General features: G+C 38.1%; 1 gene segment (V, D, J or C); it reads right to left on the bottom strand.

The window, feature by feature from the left end:
- Positions 1-4,944: 4,944 nt before the first annotated feature.
- LOC132886849 (T cell receptor alpha variable 6-like) lies at positions 4,945-5,447 on the bottom strand (the record flags this gene model as incomplete). The annotated part of the segment is given in 2 exon segments: positions 4,945-5,252; positions 5,382-5,447. Coding segments are annotated over 2 exon segments (348 nt in total), but the record flags the coding sequence as incomplete, so codon positions are not given.
- Positions 5,448-15,476: the final 10,029 nt, after the last annotated feature.

Genomic DNA, 15,476 nt, shown 5'->3' with positions numbered 1-15,476 from the left:
AAGATCATGCTACCATCTAAGCAGTCATGTCACCGATATAAACATTAGTAGTTGCTAAATCCAATCAGTAAGGTCTCATGGTGTTCCTTTTTAACCAAAATCTAATGAAATATAAAGTGTTTAAAATAATATGTATTATTTTTTCGTGGTCCAGTTTCCATCAAATCCTGCGCTCTGATTGGCTGGCGAGAGGGTCCGTATCCTACAATACGGACCCCAGTTATGGACCCCGGTTATGGACCTCTGGCGACTCGCTCGTTCACAACAACAACAAACACAGTAGCATTTTTTGTCAACATTTATCTTTTTTTTAAAAATAAGATTATCAAAAATCTTATAAATTTTTGCCAGCATTTCTCAGGAGAATAGCATTAATTTTACAGCATGGATAGTGATAACGACAGTCTTCACAATGAAAACAAGTTTTACTACCCTGAGGAAGAAGAAATAAAAGAAAACATTTCAGGAGAAAGCTAAAATCCTGTAACTGTTGCTAATGCTGAGCAAAATGTAGTTTTTTTCCTGCCATGGAAGTGAACTTGTATACCGAGGAGGAAGCCATTTGCATTACAGCTGTGAATGAGGATTCAAAATGGCGGCTCGCCTCAGCTCAGTTTTCCCTTTCAGGCATTCTTGTTTTCTCTTAGAATTTGGTAAAGAAAAAAAAAATATTATTTACCAGCTTAAGGTCGGTCCATATGGTAAAATACCGTGACCTCGGCCTTGAATACTGACCTCGGCCCAGAGGGCCTCACTCAGTACTTTCAAGACCTCTGTCACGGTATTTCACCATGCAGACCTCCCAGCTGGTAAATAACATATATGTATCATCTGGAAGTATTACATATGTAATGTGGTAATTGATGAATGAAACTATTTTATGTTTTTGGCAATTTCTTTTCTTCCAAGTGTGTTTTTAATTAAATGAACAAACGTTCACACAAAAGAATGAGCAAATAATAAGCTAAATCTCATCTCATTATCTCTAGCCGCTTTATCCTGTTCTACAGGGCCGCAGGCAAGCTGGAGCCTATCCCAGCTGACTACGGGCAAAAGGCGGGGTACACCATGGACAAGTCGCCAGGTCATCACAGGGCTGACACATAGACAACCATTCACACTCAATTTAGAGTCACCAGTTAACCTAACCTGCATGTCTTTGGACTGTGGGGGAAACCGGAGCACCCGGAGGAAACCCATGCGGACAACATGCAAACTCTGCACAGAAAGGCCCTCGCTGGCCACAGGGCTTGAACCCGGACCTTCTTGTTGTGAGGCGACAGCGCTAACCACTACACCACCCCTAATAAGCTAAATAATGAGGTAAATGTATTCTCTGTGCTCGCTCATTTCACTGTTACCCCCCAATCATGCAGTCTTGATTACTTCAACTGTTATCCACAGTGCCAAGTGGGGAATGATTTCCCTTATAAGTGCACACATGCACAGAGAGAGAGAGAGAGGTTTTGATATGTGTGTAGTAAATAAAATAGATTGTGAAATAAAAAAATGAATAGAGAGATTTTGATCATATATATATATATATATATATATATATATGATCAAAATCTCTCTCTCACACACGCACAATGTTAGATGTGCAGGAGAGATGACCTCATGCCATCTCTCCTGCACATCTAACATTGTGTGTGTGTGTGTGTGTGAGAGAGAGATTTTGATCGTTGCAGTGCAGTTTGAGGACAAAGCTGCGCAATGGTGTCGGCTCTACTCTCCCGTTTGCTGCCCTGTGTTTGGTCTGTCTGGGGTCCTGGGGGCGGTGATGTAGCCCATCGGTGGTTGCCGTGTCTGTATCGGGCCCCTGCCTGCTTCGCTGGTGGGATGATGGGGTTTTTGCACTATCTTTTACTGTTCTTTTGCATTGCGATCATTGTGTAGGTTTTGTCATTTTTTGTATCCCCTTGTTTCTTATGTTGTCTGTCACTCCTGTAGCCTGTGGGATTTTTTTTTTTTACTTTTTTGTATGTCACATAGTTCCGTGTGTGTTCCATATGTTGTTTCAAAGTGTAGGTGTCTTCAGTATTCTTCTGCAGTGTAGAAAATGGTAATAGAAAAAAAAACTGATACAAATCACTGATACTGTATAAATCACTTAAGGATTTAATTTGCACTTTTGAAAATCTGCCTCTTCCCTTGGTTCACTGCACATCTTGTGCTCATTGTTTGTGCACTGTTGTCTTTGTCTCTTGTCTTTTGTTTTGTTGTGCTGTATAGCTTTTGTGTTGGTATAAAAAAAAATAGATTGTGAAAAAAACAGAAAAAAGAATATAAACCCCAAATATCCAAACTCGCATTCAACAGAAGTCATCAAGGAATCACTGAACATTTTTGTGAAACAGTATTTTTTCATTGAAAAACTGTCATTAAACATAAGAAGTACATTAAAAGGATGACTTAAAATCCAACAATCAAGACAATGATGGAATCAGTTTTCATGCTCTCATTATGTTAAAGAAGAGTATTGCTTATGGATCCTCTCAGAAATGAAAGTTCGTATGAACAGAACTGGTAACTGGTACCAATGTTCGGCTGTTACCAATGTTGCTGAAAGATTTTCTCCCATCGTTTAGTCTTTGTTTGCAGAACTATTTTTACAAGCCTTGAGACATATTGAAGCATTTAAGAATAATTCACAAATAAACAGTTTATTATAAAAAAGGAAACACTGAAAGTAAATTGCACACAAGCATGGCAATTTTCTCATTTTTAAGTAAATATACAACCCCGATTCCAAAAAAGTTGGGACAAAGTACAAATTGTAAATAAAAACAGAATGCAATGATGTGGAAGTTTCAAAATTCCATATTTTATTCAGAATAGAACATAGATGACATATCAAATGTTTAAACTGAGAAAATGTATCATTTAAAGAGAAAAATTAGGTGGTTTTAAATTTCATGACAACAACACATCTCAAAAAAGTTGGGACAAGACCATGTTTACCACTGTGAGACATCCCCTTTTCTCTTTACAACAGTCTGTAAACGTCTGGGGACTGAGGAGACAAGTTGCTCAAGTTTAGGGATAGGAATGTTAACCCATTCTTGTCTAATGTAGGATTCTAGTTGCTCAACTGTCTTAGGTCTTTTTTTGTCGTATCTTCCATTTTATGATGCGCCAAATGTTTTCTATGGGTGAAAGATCTGGACTGCAGGCTAGCCAGTTCAGTACCCGGACCCTTCTTCTACGCAGCCATGATGCTGTAATTGATGCAGTATGTGGCTTGGCATTGTCAGGTTGGAAAATGCGAGGTCTTCCCTGAAAGAGACGTCGTCTGGATGGGAGCATATGTTGCTCTAGAACCTGGATATACCTTTCAGCATTGATGGTGTCTTTCCAGATGTGTAAGCTGCCCATGCCACACGCACTAATGCAACCCCATACCATCAGAGATGCAGGCTTCTGAACCGAGTGCTGATAACAACTTGGGTCGTCCTTTTCCTCTTTAGTCCGAATGACACTACATCCCTGATTTCCATAAAGAACTTTAAATTTTGATTTGTCTGACCACAGAACAGTTTTCCACTTTGCCACAGTCCATTTTAAATGAGCCTTGGCCCAGAGAAGACGTCTGCGCTTCTGGATCATGTGTAGATACGGCTTCTTCTTTGTACTATAGAGTGTTAGCTGGCAACGGCGGATGGCACGGTGAATTGTGTTCACAGATAATGTTCTCTGGAAATATTCCTGAGCCCATTTTGTGATTTCCAGTACAGAAGCATGCCTGTATGTGATGCAGTGCCGTCTAAGGGCCCAAAGATCACGGGCACCCAGTATGGTTTTCCGGCCTTGACCCTTACGCACGGAGATTCTTCCAGATTCTCCGAATCTTTTGATGATATTATGCACTGTAGATGATGATATGTTCAAACTCTTTGCAATTTTACACTGTCGAACTCCTTTCTGATATTGCTCCACTATTTGTCGGCGCAGAATTAGGGGGATTGGTGATCCTCTTCCCATCTTTACTTCCGAGAGCAGCTGCCACTCCAAGATGCTCTTTTTATACCCAGTCATGTTAATGACCTATTGCCAATTGACCTAATGAGTTGCAATTTGGTCCTCCAGCTGTTCCTTTTTTGTACCTTTAACTTTTCCAGCCTCTTATTGTCCCTGTTCCAACTTTTTTGAGATGTGTTTCTGTCATAAAATTTCAAATGAGCCAATATTTCGCATGAAATTTCAAAATGTCTCACTTTTGACATTTGATATGTTCTCTATGTTCTATTGTGAATACAATATCAGTTTCTGAGATTTGTAAATTATTGCATTCCGTTTTTATTTACAATTTGTACTTTGTCCCAACTTTTTTGGAATCGGGGTTGTATAAAAGGTATAAGATTATATTATGTGTAATAGTTGTTCCTAGTTGTACTGTGTATCCACCAGGCTAATATCTATCAGAAATTCTCAATAATGACTTCATTTCACTAAAACACACCTCACTGTGTAAAATCACTGTGGATTACAAAAAGCTAACACACAAATATTATTGTAAAATTTAGACTCTGCAGAATCTTGACTTTAGAAAGTGGGATGTATATGAACTTATTGAAAACTTGTTTAGTGCTTTTTAGCTTTCAGTTATAACTTAAGGCCTGTTTCATAACAGAGGAAACATATTGTAGTTATTATAATTATAAAGAAATACAGGTCTTTATAAATAAAGACTAAAGAATAGTGAAGTGCAAGTTGGGCTTTATTCTACCAAGAATAAGACATTAGTTTACCTCCAATATTGTCTTCCTTAAAATAACGTATTACCACAACATATTGTCAGTGTAAAAATGATGGTTAAACTGATATGATGAAGAAGTGAGGGTAAACATGTAAAGAGCTCCCTCTTGTGAGAAAAGCACGACTCTGCTCCAGTCATGTGTAGTGCTTTTTGTACAGTGTAGTTGGGTTTCCTGTCACTGTGGGCCTCAGAGCGCAGTAGTACAGTGCAGAGTCTGTCACTGCAGCAGAGGAGATGAACAGATCCACTTTCTTATTCGTTTTATCAAGTTTGATGGACAGTCGTTGATGAGGGGGTTGAGTGTGTATGATACTTCCACTGCTTTCAAGAATCAGCAGCAGAAACTCAGGTCTTGATCCAGGTTTTTGTCGATACCAGTGGAGACTGGTCTCTGATCCAGTATATCCAGTGTATGTGCAGGACAGCGTGGTGTTGCTGCCTTCAGTTGAAAATACATTAGTTTGGTTTGATTTAATGCTGTTGTCAGCAGCCTCTGCTATAAAAAAAAAAAAAAAATTATAAGAATATTGTGATATTTTCATCATAAATGCAGATATTCATCGAGAAATTGTGCTTCTTAATGATAAAAAAAATTATTATTTCATGTGTAATGTATATGACTTACCAATATCAGTGATACTGAAGAAAACTAAGAGGAGTAACATTGTTATTCTGAGTGTTTAGTTCAGACCTCTGGCTTTAGAAATAGATGCCTGTGTTGTACGTTTGAGATTTTCTCTGACGTCTCGACATGTTGCTCCACCCGCTCATATTCATATTCATGACAACTCTGCTTCATCTCAGAATGAAAATGTTAATTTTATTGATTCAGTCTGCTTATTTAACATCCTATAAATATATAGAAAAATACCATCAACAATAAAAAACACTAGATCATGAATTCATATATTGTTACTCCTTTCTTGTGACAACCTTTTTTTTTTTTAATTCATACTCTTGTATGAACACTGTGGCCACTTCAGCTTAAAAAAAAAAACTGTCAACATTCCACATACCAATATTTGAGTAAACTGTACTTTTGGATAAAAATTCAAGTTATTTATTTAAAGTTCATAAAACTGTGTGTGTGTGTGTGTTTTAGAGGAGTTTGTTATAGGAACAAGTATTTAACGTTCCCTGTATTTGAAAATTGAATTGAATGTAACCTATAAATTTGTGTTTGAATAAAGTTACATTCAGTCATAATTCTATATCCAGTTCTCGGTCATTACGAATGGAAGTTAGTCTGACTTACAAATGTGTGTTTTATATTGAGTGCTCAGTTTAAAAAATCTGAGGGAGAAACTGAGTCAACAATATGTGTTTTGGAGAAATATTTTTGCATTAAAATTCTTTGCCAAATTTTGGGAGGAAAAAAAAACAACTTTCAACTTCAGACTTTAGTTCTCTAAAACAAAAATGATGCATTTGTACAATATACTAATATTATATAATACTATACTAATATAGAAAATAAATGTTATTCCTTAATTGCCATTCTTACAGCTTGTAGAGCAACATAAATAAAAACACAGTTTTTGCCCCAAGAATCTGAATTTTATTTAAACACCATTGGTAGAATTTAGAGCAAAGTTTTGAGACCCAATAGGCATAAACTAAAAAAAAAAAAAAAAAAAAAAAAAAAAAAGGTCTTTCTTGTTGCTTTACACAACTTTTGTCAAATTGAAGATAGCATAACGCGCTCAGAGCGGCGCAGTGGTCAGCATTGTTGCCTTACAGCAAGAAGGGTCTGGGTTCAAGGCCTTTCTGTGTGGAGTTTACATATTCTCCCTGTGTCTGTTTCTTCCCAAAGGCATATGAATCAGGCTGACTGGCTGTTCTAAATTCCCTGTAGGTGTTGAGCTGGGATTGACTTCAGCATCCTCTCTGTGAAACAAAGCATTTTAAGTTTCTTCTCACAAAACTCATCTCATCTCATTATCTCTAGCCGCTTTATCCTGTTCTACAGGGTCGCAGGCAAGCTGGAGCCTATCCCAGCTGACTACGGGCAAAAGGCAGGGTACACCCTGGACAAGTCACCAGGTCATCACAGGACTGACACATAGACACAGACAACCATTTACACTCACACCTACAGTCAATTTAGAGTCACCAGTTAACCTAACCTGCATGTTTTTGGACTGTGGGGGAAACCCACAGGGAGAACATGCAAACTCTGCACAGAAAGGCCCTTATCAGCCACGGGGCTCAAACCCGGACCTTCTTGCTGTGAGGCGGCAGCACTAACCACTACACTACCATGCTGCCCTCTCACTGATCTCTGCTTCTTAATTACTTCTTCATCTTCCAAGTTGGCTTTTTACGGTCTATCAGTACAAGTCTATGTCTTTGATAAAACTACAATTTTAAACCTTGTGGAACCAAGCCACAGAGCAACCATCAAAAATCCTCACGTTTGGTATATTATATAATCATTTACAAATCCACTCTACAGCTGCAGCCAACAAATGTTCATGTAACTGCTTTATCCTGGTCAGGACTGCAGTGGATTTGGAGTCTATCCGAACACCACTGGGCATAAAACCAGGGAATACATCCTGGATCAGGCACAAGAACAACACAAGACACCATGTACACGCACATTCACACTTATCTACAATTAGCCAGTCCACCTACAAACATGTTTGAAAGTTTAAATCTCATTTCAAATAGAGTACGATGGCATATTAGGGCTGTTGAAGGTATCAAAAATATGGAGCTGGTGGAGGGGGTAATAGTCTGAGATATTTACAAGAAAAAAGTCACAAATGTATGAGAAAAAAAATTGATGAGAAAACTGAAAAATAGTGGGGGGCAGTCAAGTACACAGACTGCACTTCCTATAACTCTCAGTTATAGTTAACAGCTGAGCCGTTTCAAACTGACACCTTATTCTTTTATATTGCGCAACTGATGAGGAAGGACTGCATTTCCTTTAACTCTGGAAATCTATGCCATCTGTGTCGTGATGATGTTGATCCAACCTTGCAAAGTGAAGTGGTTACTTAACAAAAACACTATTTTCCGAGTTTTGTTTCCCATAAATTTGTGACTTCTTTTCTTGAAAATGCATGACTTTACAATCTGAGAGAATATCTGAGTTTTTTTAATCATACATTTACAACTTTATTCTCAGAAATTCTGAATTTTCCTCAGCATATTACCCCCACACCCCAGCTCTGTAAAAAAATTGTTTAGCCCGAATACACCATCACACTAGAGCCATTCCTGATCACATAATTATGTTTTAGGTTACAGGGCTTTCCCCAGCAAAAGCTATCAGAGCAGTGCTTGGATGGAGACATGACCTCATTATGAAAGACTTGCTGGAATAGGTCAGTAGTGAGTGCGTTAGCCTAAAGCTCCCTGGTTCAATCCTGGGTTTTGGCATTGAGGAGTGTGTGTGGTTTGCATACATTTAAGTCTTTGACCAAGGGCATGCTTATTTTTTTGCCTGGTCCATTCCAATAGTTTGGTGGTGAAAACAATCTTACAGCAATGTTTGAGTTCCATGGTGTAATGGCTAGCACTCTGGACTTTGAGCAACTTAGTTTTGGAGGTGAATCCTAACAACTTCCTGCCTGTTGTGCGCCACCTGCTCCTGCAGCTCCAGCACTGTAAAGTGAGAGTAAGTGACTATTTATTGCCATTATTTAGCGATACTGCTCTATCATAACTGTGAAAGTTGAACACCAAATTAGTTTAAAAAATAGCAAACTATGATTTGTACCATGTATTAATTTCCCGGGTTCCAGAAAACAGCTGGTGCAGTTGTTGCTCTTCTTCTTCACGAGTGACTTGGGTTGTGTAGTCGTCCATGTCTTTCTCTGTGGCTATAGGTTCTAAATCATCCTCAGACGGCCAACCAAAGATTGAGGATGAATTTTAAGAGCTTTGGTGTCTTTTTCAAAAGAATCAGTATCTAGAATGCACGCTACTGCAGAGAATATTATAGAGTCCGTGTGGAAACAAAAGAAGGTATTGGCGCAAATAACGTCACGCGTGCAGCGCCTCCTACTTGTAATTCGCTGCGATCTAATAATGGCGGACAAGCTTTTAGTGATTTTTGGAACAGAATTCAGATGCATAAACATATTTTCCTGACCAATTTTTTAATTTGTCCACCAACTTTACAGCGTATTTGAGCACATCACACACACAAAACCGGGGATTTTCTGATATAACTTTCATTAGACTAGCACTTTAAGAACGATGCAGCCAAGTAACCAGCAGTCCAGGTCGACCATTTAAGGTAAAACCTGGGCTCATCCAGGATTTGGACCCTGGACCTCTTGCACCCTAAGCGAGAATTATATCCCTAGACCAACGAGCCAAACAACCCACAAATAATTGTTTTTGTGTTGCTGGAATTTCATTATATCCTTCAAAGGTTTGACTTTTTCATGTCTGCAGGATCCTGCTCAAAGTTTGAGATGGTTGCATGAGATGTGTGGAGGAAAGCAGGTTCATGTTACTTTCTTCAGAAAATCCTCTATGGCTTTACTGATTTTGCTGTATTTAACCAGGGCTATCATTAATTTGTCTTTGTATGTGTGACAAATTCCATAGCAAGGATCTTTTTTTGATGTTATCAACTGTGCGTTGATGGAGCCTTGAGTCCAAAGTGTTTTGCAGAACTTGCACACCAAAGACACCTTCAGGTCCTCAGTCATCGCACTGATCTTCAGATTGGCCATATGGAGCCAGTCTCACCAGCAGAAAGTGGTCTTCAAGTGATGAGAAATCATGAGCAGCACTTGTGTCAGTGTTCTCAATATTCCCTCTTTTATCTGGATCATCTTTCTACCTTCAGAATATCCCTTCCAGCCCCCAGCAAAAATTGAACTCACAACCCCTGGTTTACAAGATCAGTACTCTCACCACTGAACTATGGAGTCTGAGTGAGCCTGTGTCCATGATAGCCTCAGATTCCTGCTCTTGGCAGACAGGAGTGGAACCTGATGTGGACTTCTGCTATTGTAGCCAACCCAAGGTTTGTTGTTTTGTCCATGCTGAGATGCTTTTCTGCTCACCACATTTGTAAAGAGTGATTATTTGAGTTAGTAAATCCTTCCTGGCACCTCAAACTAATCTGGCCATTTTCCTCTGTTATAAACAAGGTGTTTCTACCCAGAGAACTGTCACTCACTCAATTTTTTGTTTGCTTGTTTGTTTTTCTCACCATCCTGTGTAACCTGTAGAGACTGGTGTGTGTGAAAATCCCAGAAGATCAACAGTTTCTGAAATAAAGCAGCCTTTCTGGTACCAACAACCATGCCATTATCAAAATCACAGAGATCACACTTTTTCTTCATTCTGATGTTTGATGTGAACATTACCTGAAGCGCTTGCCCTGTATCTGTATGATTTTTTTTGTATTATGCTGCTGCCACATAATCGACTGATTCGATAACTGCATGAATGTGCAGGTGTTCCTAATAAAGTGGACAGTGAGTGCAGAGGGAATTTAGTGTGACCAGTCCACCTAAATGCGTGTTTGAAAGTTTGAATCACAGAATAAATTGAAAAAAAAAAACAGTGCTTGATAAAAGAGTCATCATCCCTTAAACACATAATTTTGTTTTACATGATATACATGACCCATATTCATCAAAGTTCAGTGTAATCAAATCTTGTGATGGAAAAAGGAAAAGCAAATTCCAATGGGAATTTTCTTATTTTTCTATTTCATTATTTTTTTTTGTATCTGTATGATCAAAGTCACATCTGTTTGTACATATATACCTACATGCATAATAAACACATGAGCAAATGAATGAGCAAATGAATGAACAAATGAAAATTGACTCCAGTAGGTTATGGGGAAACCCAGAAAAGAGTTCATTAGTTTTATTCCAGTGCAAACCAGCAAAACCTGACACAATGGATCTGGAAGTGTCATTAAAATATTTTGGAGAATGAAACATGCAAGTTTGTGAATTCACTGTGATTAATGTGGAGTTGTTGTGTTAATCCCTCATTATTATTCTGTTCTATTTCCTCCAGGTGCATGTGTTACCACAAATGCTGTTTGTGTCTGTGGTTAACTGACAAGTTGGTAAAGGGAGTATCTTTCATCTGTGGTTTTAGAAGCTTCATATATACCATTTGTATGTTTTTGTACAGCCTTTCATTAACTCTGTATTACTGTTCTACTCCGAGAGCACAGTGATAGAGCGCAGAATCTGAGAGCTTTAGACCTCTGATAGTAAGTCCAGTGGAGTCTCTGGTTGTTTTTGACTCTAATCGGCGATCAGTAAGAGTGCTCTGGTAGGAGCTTGACCTCGCACCTTTATACAGTAAAAACTGTGGTGCGCTGTTCGGATATTGTTTGTACCAGTAAAGCAAAATGTACTCGCTGGCTGACTCAAATGAACATTTCAGAGTAACAGTGTCTGCTTCTTTCCTGACAATGGCATCTTCATCTGTCAGCCAAATTTTATCAGCGAAACTGCCTGTTGTAAAGAGGAACATAAAGAGATAAATCTGTGAATTTTTTTTTTTGTCAACAAACCAAAAAGAATAATTTCAAGAATTTATGTTTAAAACATGGGTATTAAGGAATATAATTAATTATCTGATGAAAGTTAATTACCTGTAGTGACAGTGAGAATCAGTGGGATGTATCTCACTATGTACAGGAAGTTGTATAGTTGAGCCATTTCTGAACACAGCTCTGTGAGGATCCTGTATAATAGTGCTTGCTGTATGTGCTGAACTTTACACATGAGGGAACACATTTCTAGAAGGCCACACCCAGGAAGTTCTGCTGTTGGAGCATAACTTTGTACAGATCATCACTTCACAGGATCAGTCACAGTGAACTAAATCACCAATACAACACAGAACAATCCCACTGTTGCTGATCAACTCACTGCATCCAACTTCACCTCTTAAATAGATCTTTCGGAGTTAGAGGCCTGGGCTGTGTCTCAAGATTTAACATTTATACAAAAATATAACCCTCTTTCCAGTTTTGTTTGAGTTTATTGGTCCATGAACAAAGATTTATAATTATTGTACTGTTTAAGTGGCAATTGTAGTATTTTTTTAACCCCTGAAAATAGTTCTTAAGATCATAAATAGTCTTAACACAACTACTGTGACAAATAGGTTCAGTGACGACTCCAGCTGAGGTTTTTGTATGAAAGATGAATGTCCAACTGCCATTATGGTCATTCGCTAACGGCTGAACCAGATTTGAAAAAAGTAACTGAGTCATCTTGAAAGCAGCATACGGTATGTTGCTTCAAAAATCTCAGTGTACTTTTCGGAATTAATGCTGCCATCACAGAAGTGTGTTACCAAGGGCACTGACACAACCCCATACCATGAGAAACCCTGGCTTTCAGATTTGTTGTTGGTAACTGTCTGGATGGTCCTTTTCACTTTTGGTCCAAAGCCCACAGTGTCCATTTCTTATAAAAAAGACCTGGAATATTGATTCGCCTGACCACAGTACACATTTCCACTGTGTGATGGTCCATCCCAGATACCTCCGAGCCCAGAGGAGTCAACAGCACATCTAGACATAGTCAACATCAGGTTTCTTTTTTGCACATTAAAGTTTTAACAGGCATTTGTGGATGTAACTCCTCATTGTACTGCTTGACAAAGATTTGCCAAAGTAATCCCGAGCCCATGTGGTTATATCAGCTATAGAGGAATGGTGGTTTTTGATGAAGTGCCATTTGAGAGATCAGAGATCACAGGTGTTCAGCTGAGGCTTGTGCACTGAAACTCCTCCTTGAATCGTTTAATGATATTATGCAATGTAGAGGGTGAAATATTCAAATATCTTCCTATCTTTCTTTGAGGAACATTTGTTTTTCAACATTTCAATAATTTTCTCATGCATTTGATGACGAACTGGAAATCCTCGGCCCATCTTTGCTCTTCAAAGACTAGGCCTTTCCTGGATATCGATTTTGTACCAAATCATGATTACAATCATCTGTTTTAAATTACATCATTGTTTAATTGTTTTTCCTCATCACGAGCCCTAAATTTCCCTGTCCCAACATTTTTTGGAATGTGTTGCAGATGTGAAATGCAGGAATTGATGTATATTAGTAAATGAAATGAAGTTGACCAGGCACATGCTCTCTCTCACAGCTCGTGGTTACTTGGCTCTGTGGGTGGCTCCAGACCAGTTTATCTAGCTGAAGGCTGAACACCACTGCTGCCTGAAACATCATGAAAATGAGGAAATAAGAAACTCCACAACTGTGTAATTTTTGTGGCATGTTTGAGATCTGACAATTGTTTCTTCACCCACATCTAAAGATTTGCGATATAAGCTATTATATCCTTATTATTATGGACAGAAAATTGGCTATATATCTCATGGATATATAAATTAAATAATGAAACAGCTGGATTTCAACTGTCGATGGCAATGCTGTTGACTGCAGCAGTGATTTCAATACTGCATTTTTCTGACTTTCTATGATGCTACTTTTCTTGCTGCCAAATAGAAATAATTTCTTCAATTGGACATTTGAGCTTCTATTTGGAGGGTGGAGAAATGTTTCTTCTTGAATGTATCACACCTCTCCATGATGGAAAGTCTTGGGCACAGACTCTAAACTGAGTATATTTAGGGGTGTGATATTTAAATGATGATGATTTTCAGATGCCACAATTATCAATGACCGATCATTCTTATGCCATGAATGGTAAGAGAGAAATGTTTCATGAATCACACATGAACACTGTCGTATTCTGATTTCTACACTCAGACCTGGTTTCTATGCTTGATTGGTAAACGAGGGCCATTATTTTTGTTTATACGTGTGACCAGTTAATGGAATTCTACAGGTTTCACATACTTTTTCTAACCACTGTGTTTCTGTGTAAGCTGCATTTTTTTTCTTTACAACTATTTATGGGATATTATTCTTGACAAAAATTTGTACATTGTAGGACTGCTGTGAAAAGTAAAAACTGAATCAGGAAAAAGGTTGAATGCTCATGTTTTCTTGTCTTGTCTCTATTTTCAGACTTGATGGAAGGAAATGTCAGCAACCATTTGAAAAAATATTGGTTTTTTTTATATCAGTACAGCATTCCCATCCCTCTGTCTTGGACATATTGCTGATGGATAAAGTAAAGATGACACTTTCCTCCAAAAGACAGTGTTGGCTGCAAGTAAAAAAAAGCCATTACATAATACTGGCTTGAGAAAAAAAATTGCCCGACTGTTGGCTTCTTTGTCAATATTTTTCAGCAACTACACCTTCTTCAACAGATGACTTACTCCATACAGCTCCAAAACGAGCTGGGAGAAAAACTGTGGGGAAACTGGTGTGTTTTTCCATAATTATTCTCTGTATGGATATATTTTTTTTAATTATGCAAATCTGTGTTTATTTACTGAACATCCCATGATCTCATGTTATTTTTCTCTTTTTTCTTCTTGCTTTGTTTCTTAACTGCATTTTACTAGTTGTTCTTAACATGTGAAAAGGTTTATAAATAAAAAGTTAAAAAAGAGAGAATTCAGTAAAATTAGGTTCAGAGAGCATGCAAATTATGAAACTTATCAGTTAATTTTTCTTCAGTATAATAAAACTGCTTTACTGTTTTATGATACTATTATACAACATGTGGCATCAATATAATCCCTTTATAAATATTCAGAGAGAAAGTGAGATTCTCATCAAAAACTTCTCAAAATCATCCGCAGGACTGCCGACAGTATAAACAAAACTGTGTGAAAGTTTTTGTACAGTGCAGTTGGATTTCCTGTCACTGTGGGCCGCAGAGCACAGTAGTATAGTGCAGAGTCTGATACAGCAGCAGAGGAGATGAGCAGATCCACTTGTTTCTTCTTTTCATCAACTTTAGCAAACATTCTTGGAGGAAGGTTGGGACTTAGAGCTCCACTTGGATAAATATAAAGAAGGAACTCAGGTGTAGATTTTGGATGCTGTATGTACCATTGCAGGTTGTTTACTGTATCAGTGAATTTTCTGTAGCTGCAGGACAGAGTGACATCATCACCTTCATATACAACTTCACGAGTGAAAAGTGGCTCTATTGAATCTGCCATGGAGTCACCTGTCATAGAGAACATAATGTTTTTAACCTTTACATAATCAAGCCAGAACTACACAAGTCAGACCCACATTCTGCTGTTTCTTAACACCACACAGACTAATTAATCATTAATTCAACACATAATATTTTTGAAATAAAAAAAAAATCTAAACTCACCAAGTGAAAGCCACAGACACATTAATATAACAGTGAACATGATGACTGGTCTTAGCTGAATTAAAATATTCTGAGGACTTTCTGTAAGCTAATATGGAAACATCATAAAGGCTCAAGAAGCATCCTGAAGCTCCGCCCCCACAACATCACATGACAATGTCACTAACAGTGTTGACAGATTGTTGAGTTGCTGCAGCATCCTGGCTTTACATTCAATTCAATTCAATTTTATTTGTATAGCACTTTTAACAATAGACATTGTCGCGAAGCAACTTTACAGAACTATATAAATGCCAGATATAAATTTCTGCCTCCTGAGCAAACCTGAGGTGACAGTGGCAACTCCTGAGATGACAAAAGGAAGAAACCTTGAGGGAACCCATCCTCATTTGGGTGATAACAGACAGTGTGATTATAAATACCTCACTTCTATAACTGTGTCCTATATAGTGAAAAGGGGAAACTGTGTAACCAGGAAATTCATTGTAGCTTTGGCATGAAG

The sequence above is a fragment of the Neoarius graeffei genome, chromosome 1 (assembly GCF_027579695.1).
Source record: "Neoarius graeffei isolate fNeoGra1 chromosome 1, fNeoGra1.pri, whole genome shotgun sequence".
Lineage (NCBI taxonomy): Eukaryota > Metazoa > Chordata > Actinopteri > Siluriformes > Ariidae > Neoarius > Neoarius graeffei.
This window is presented reverse-complemented; position numbering and strand designations above follow the sequence as displayed.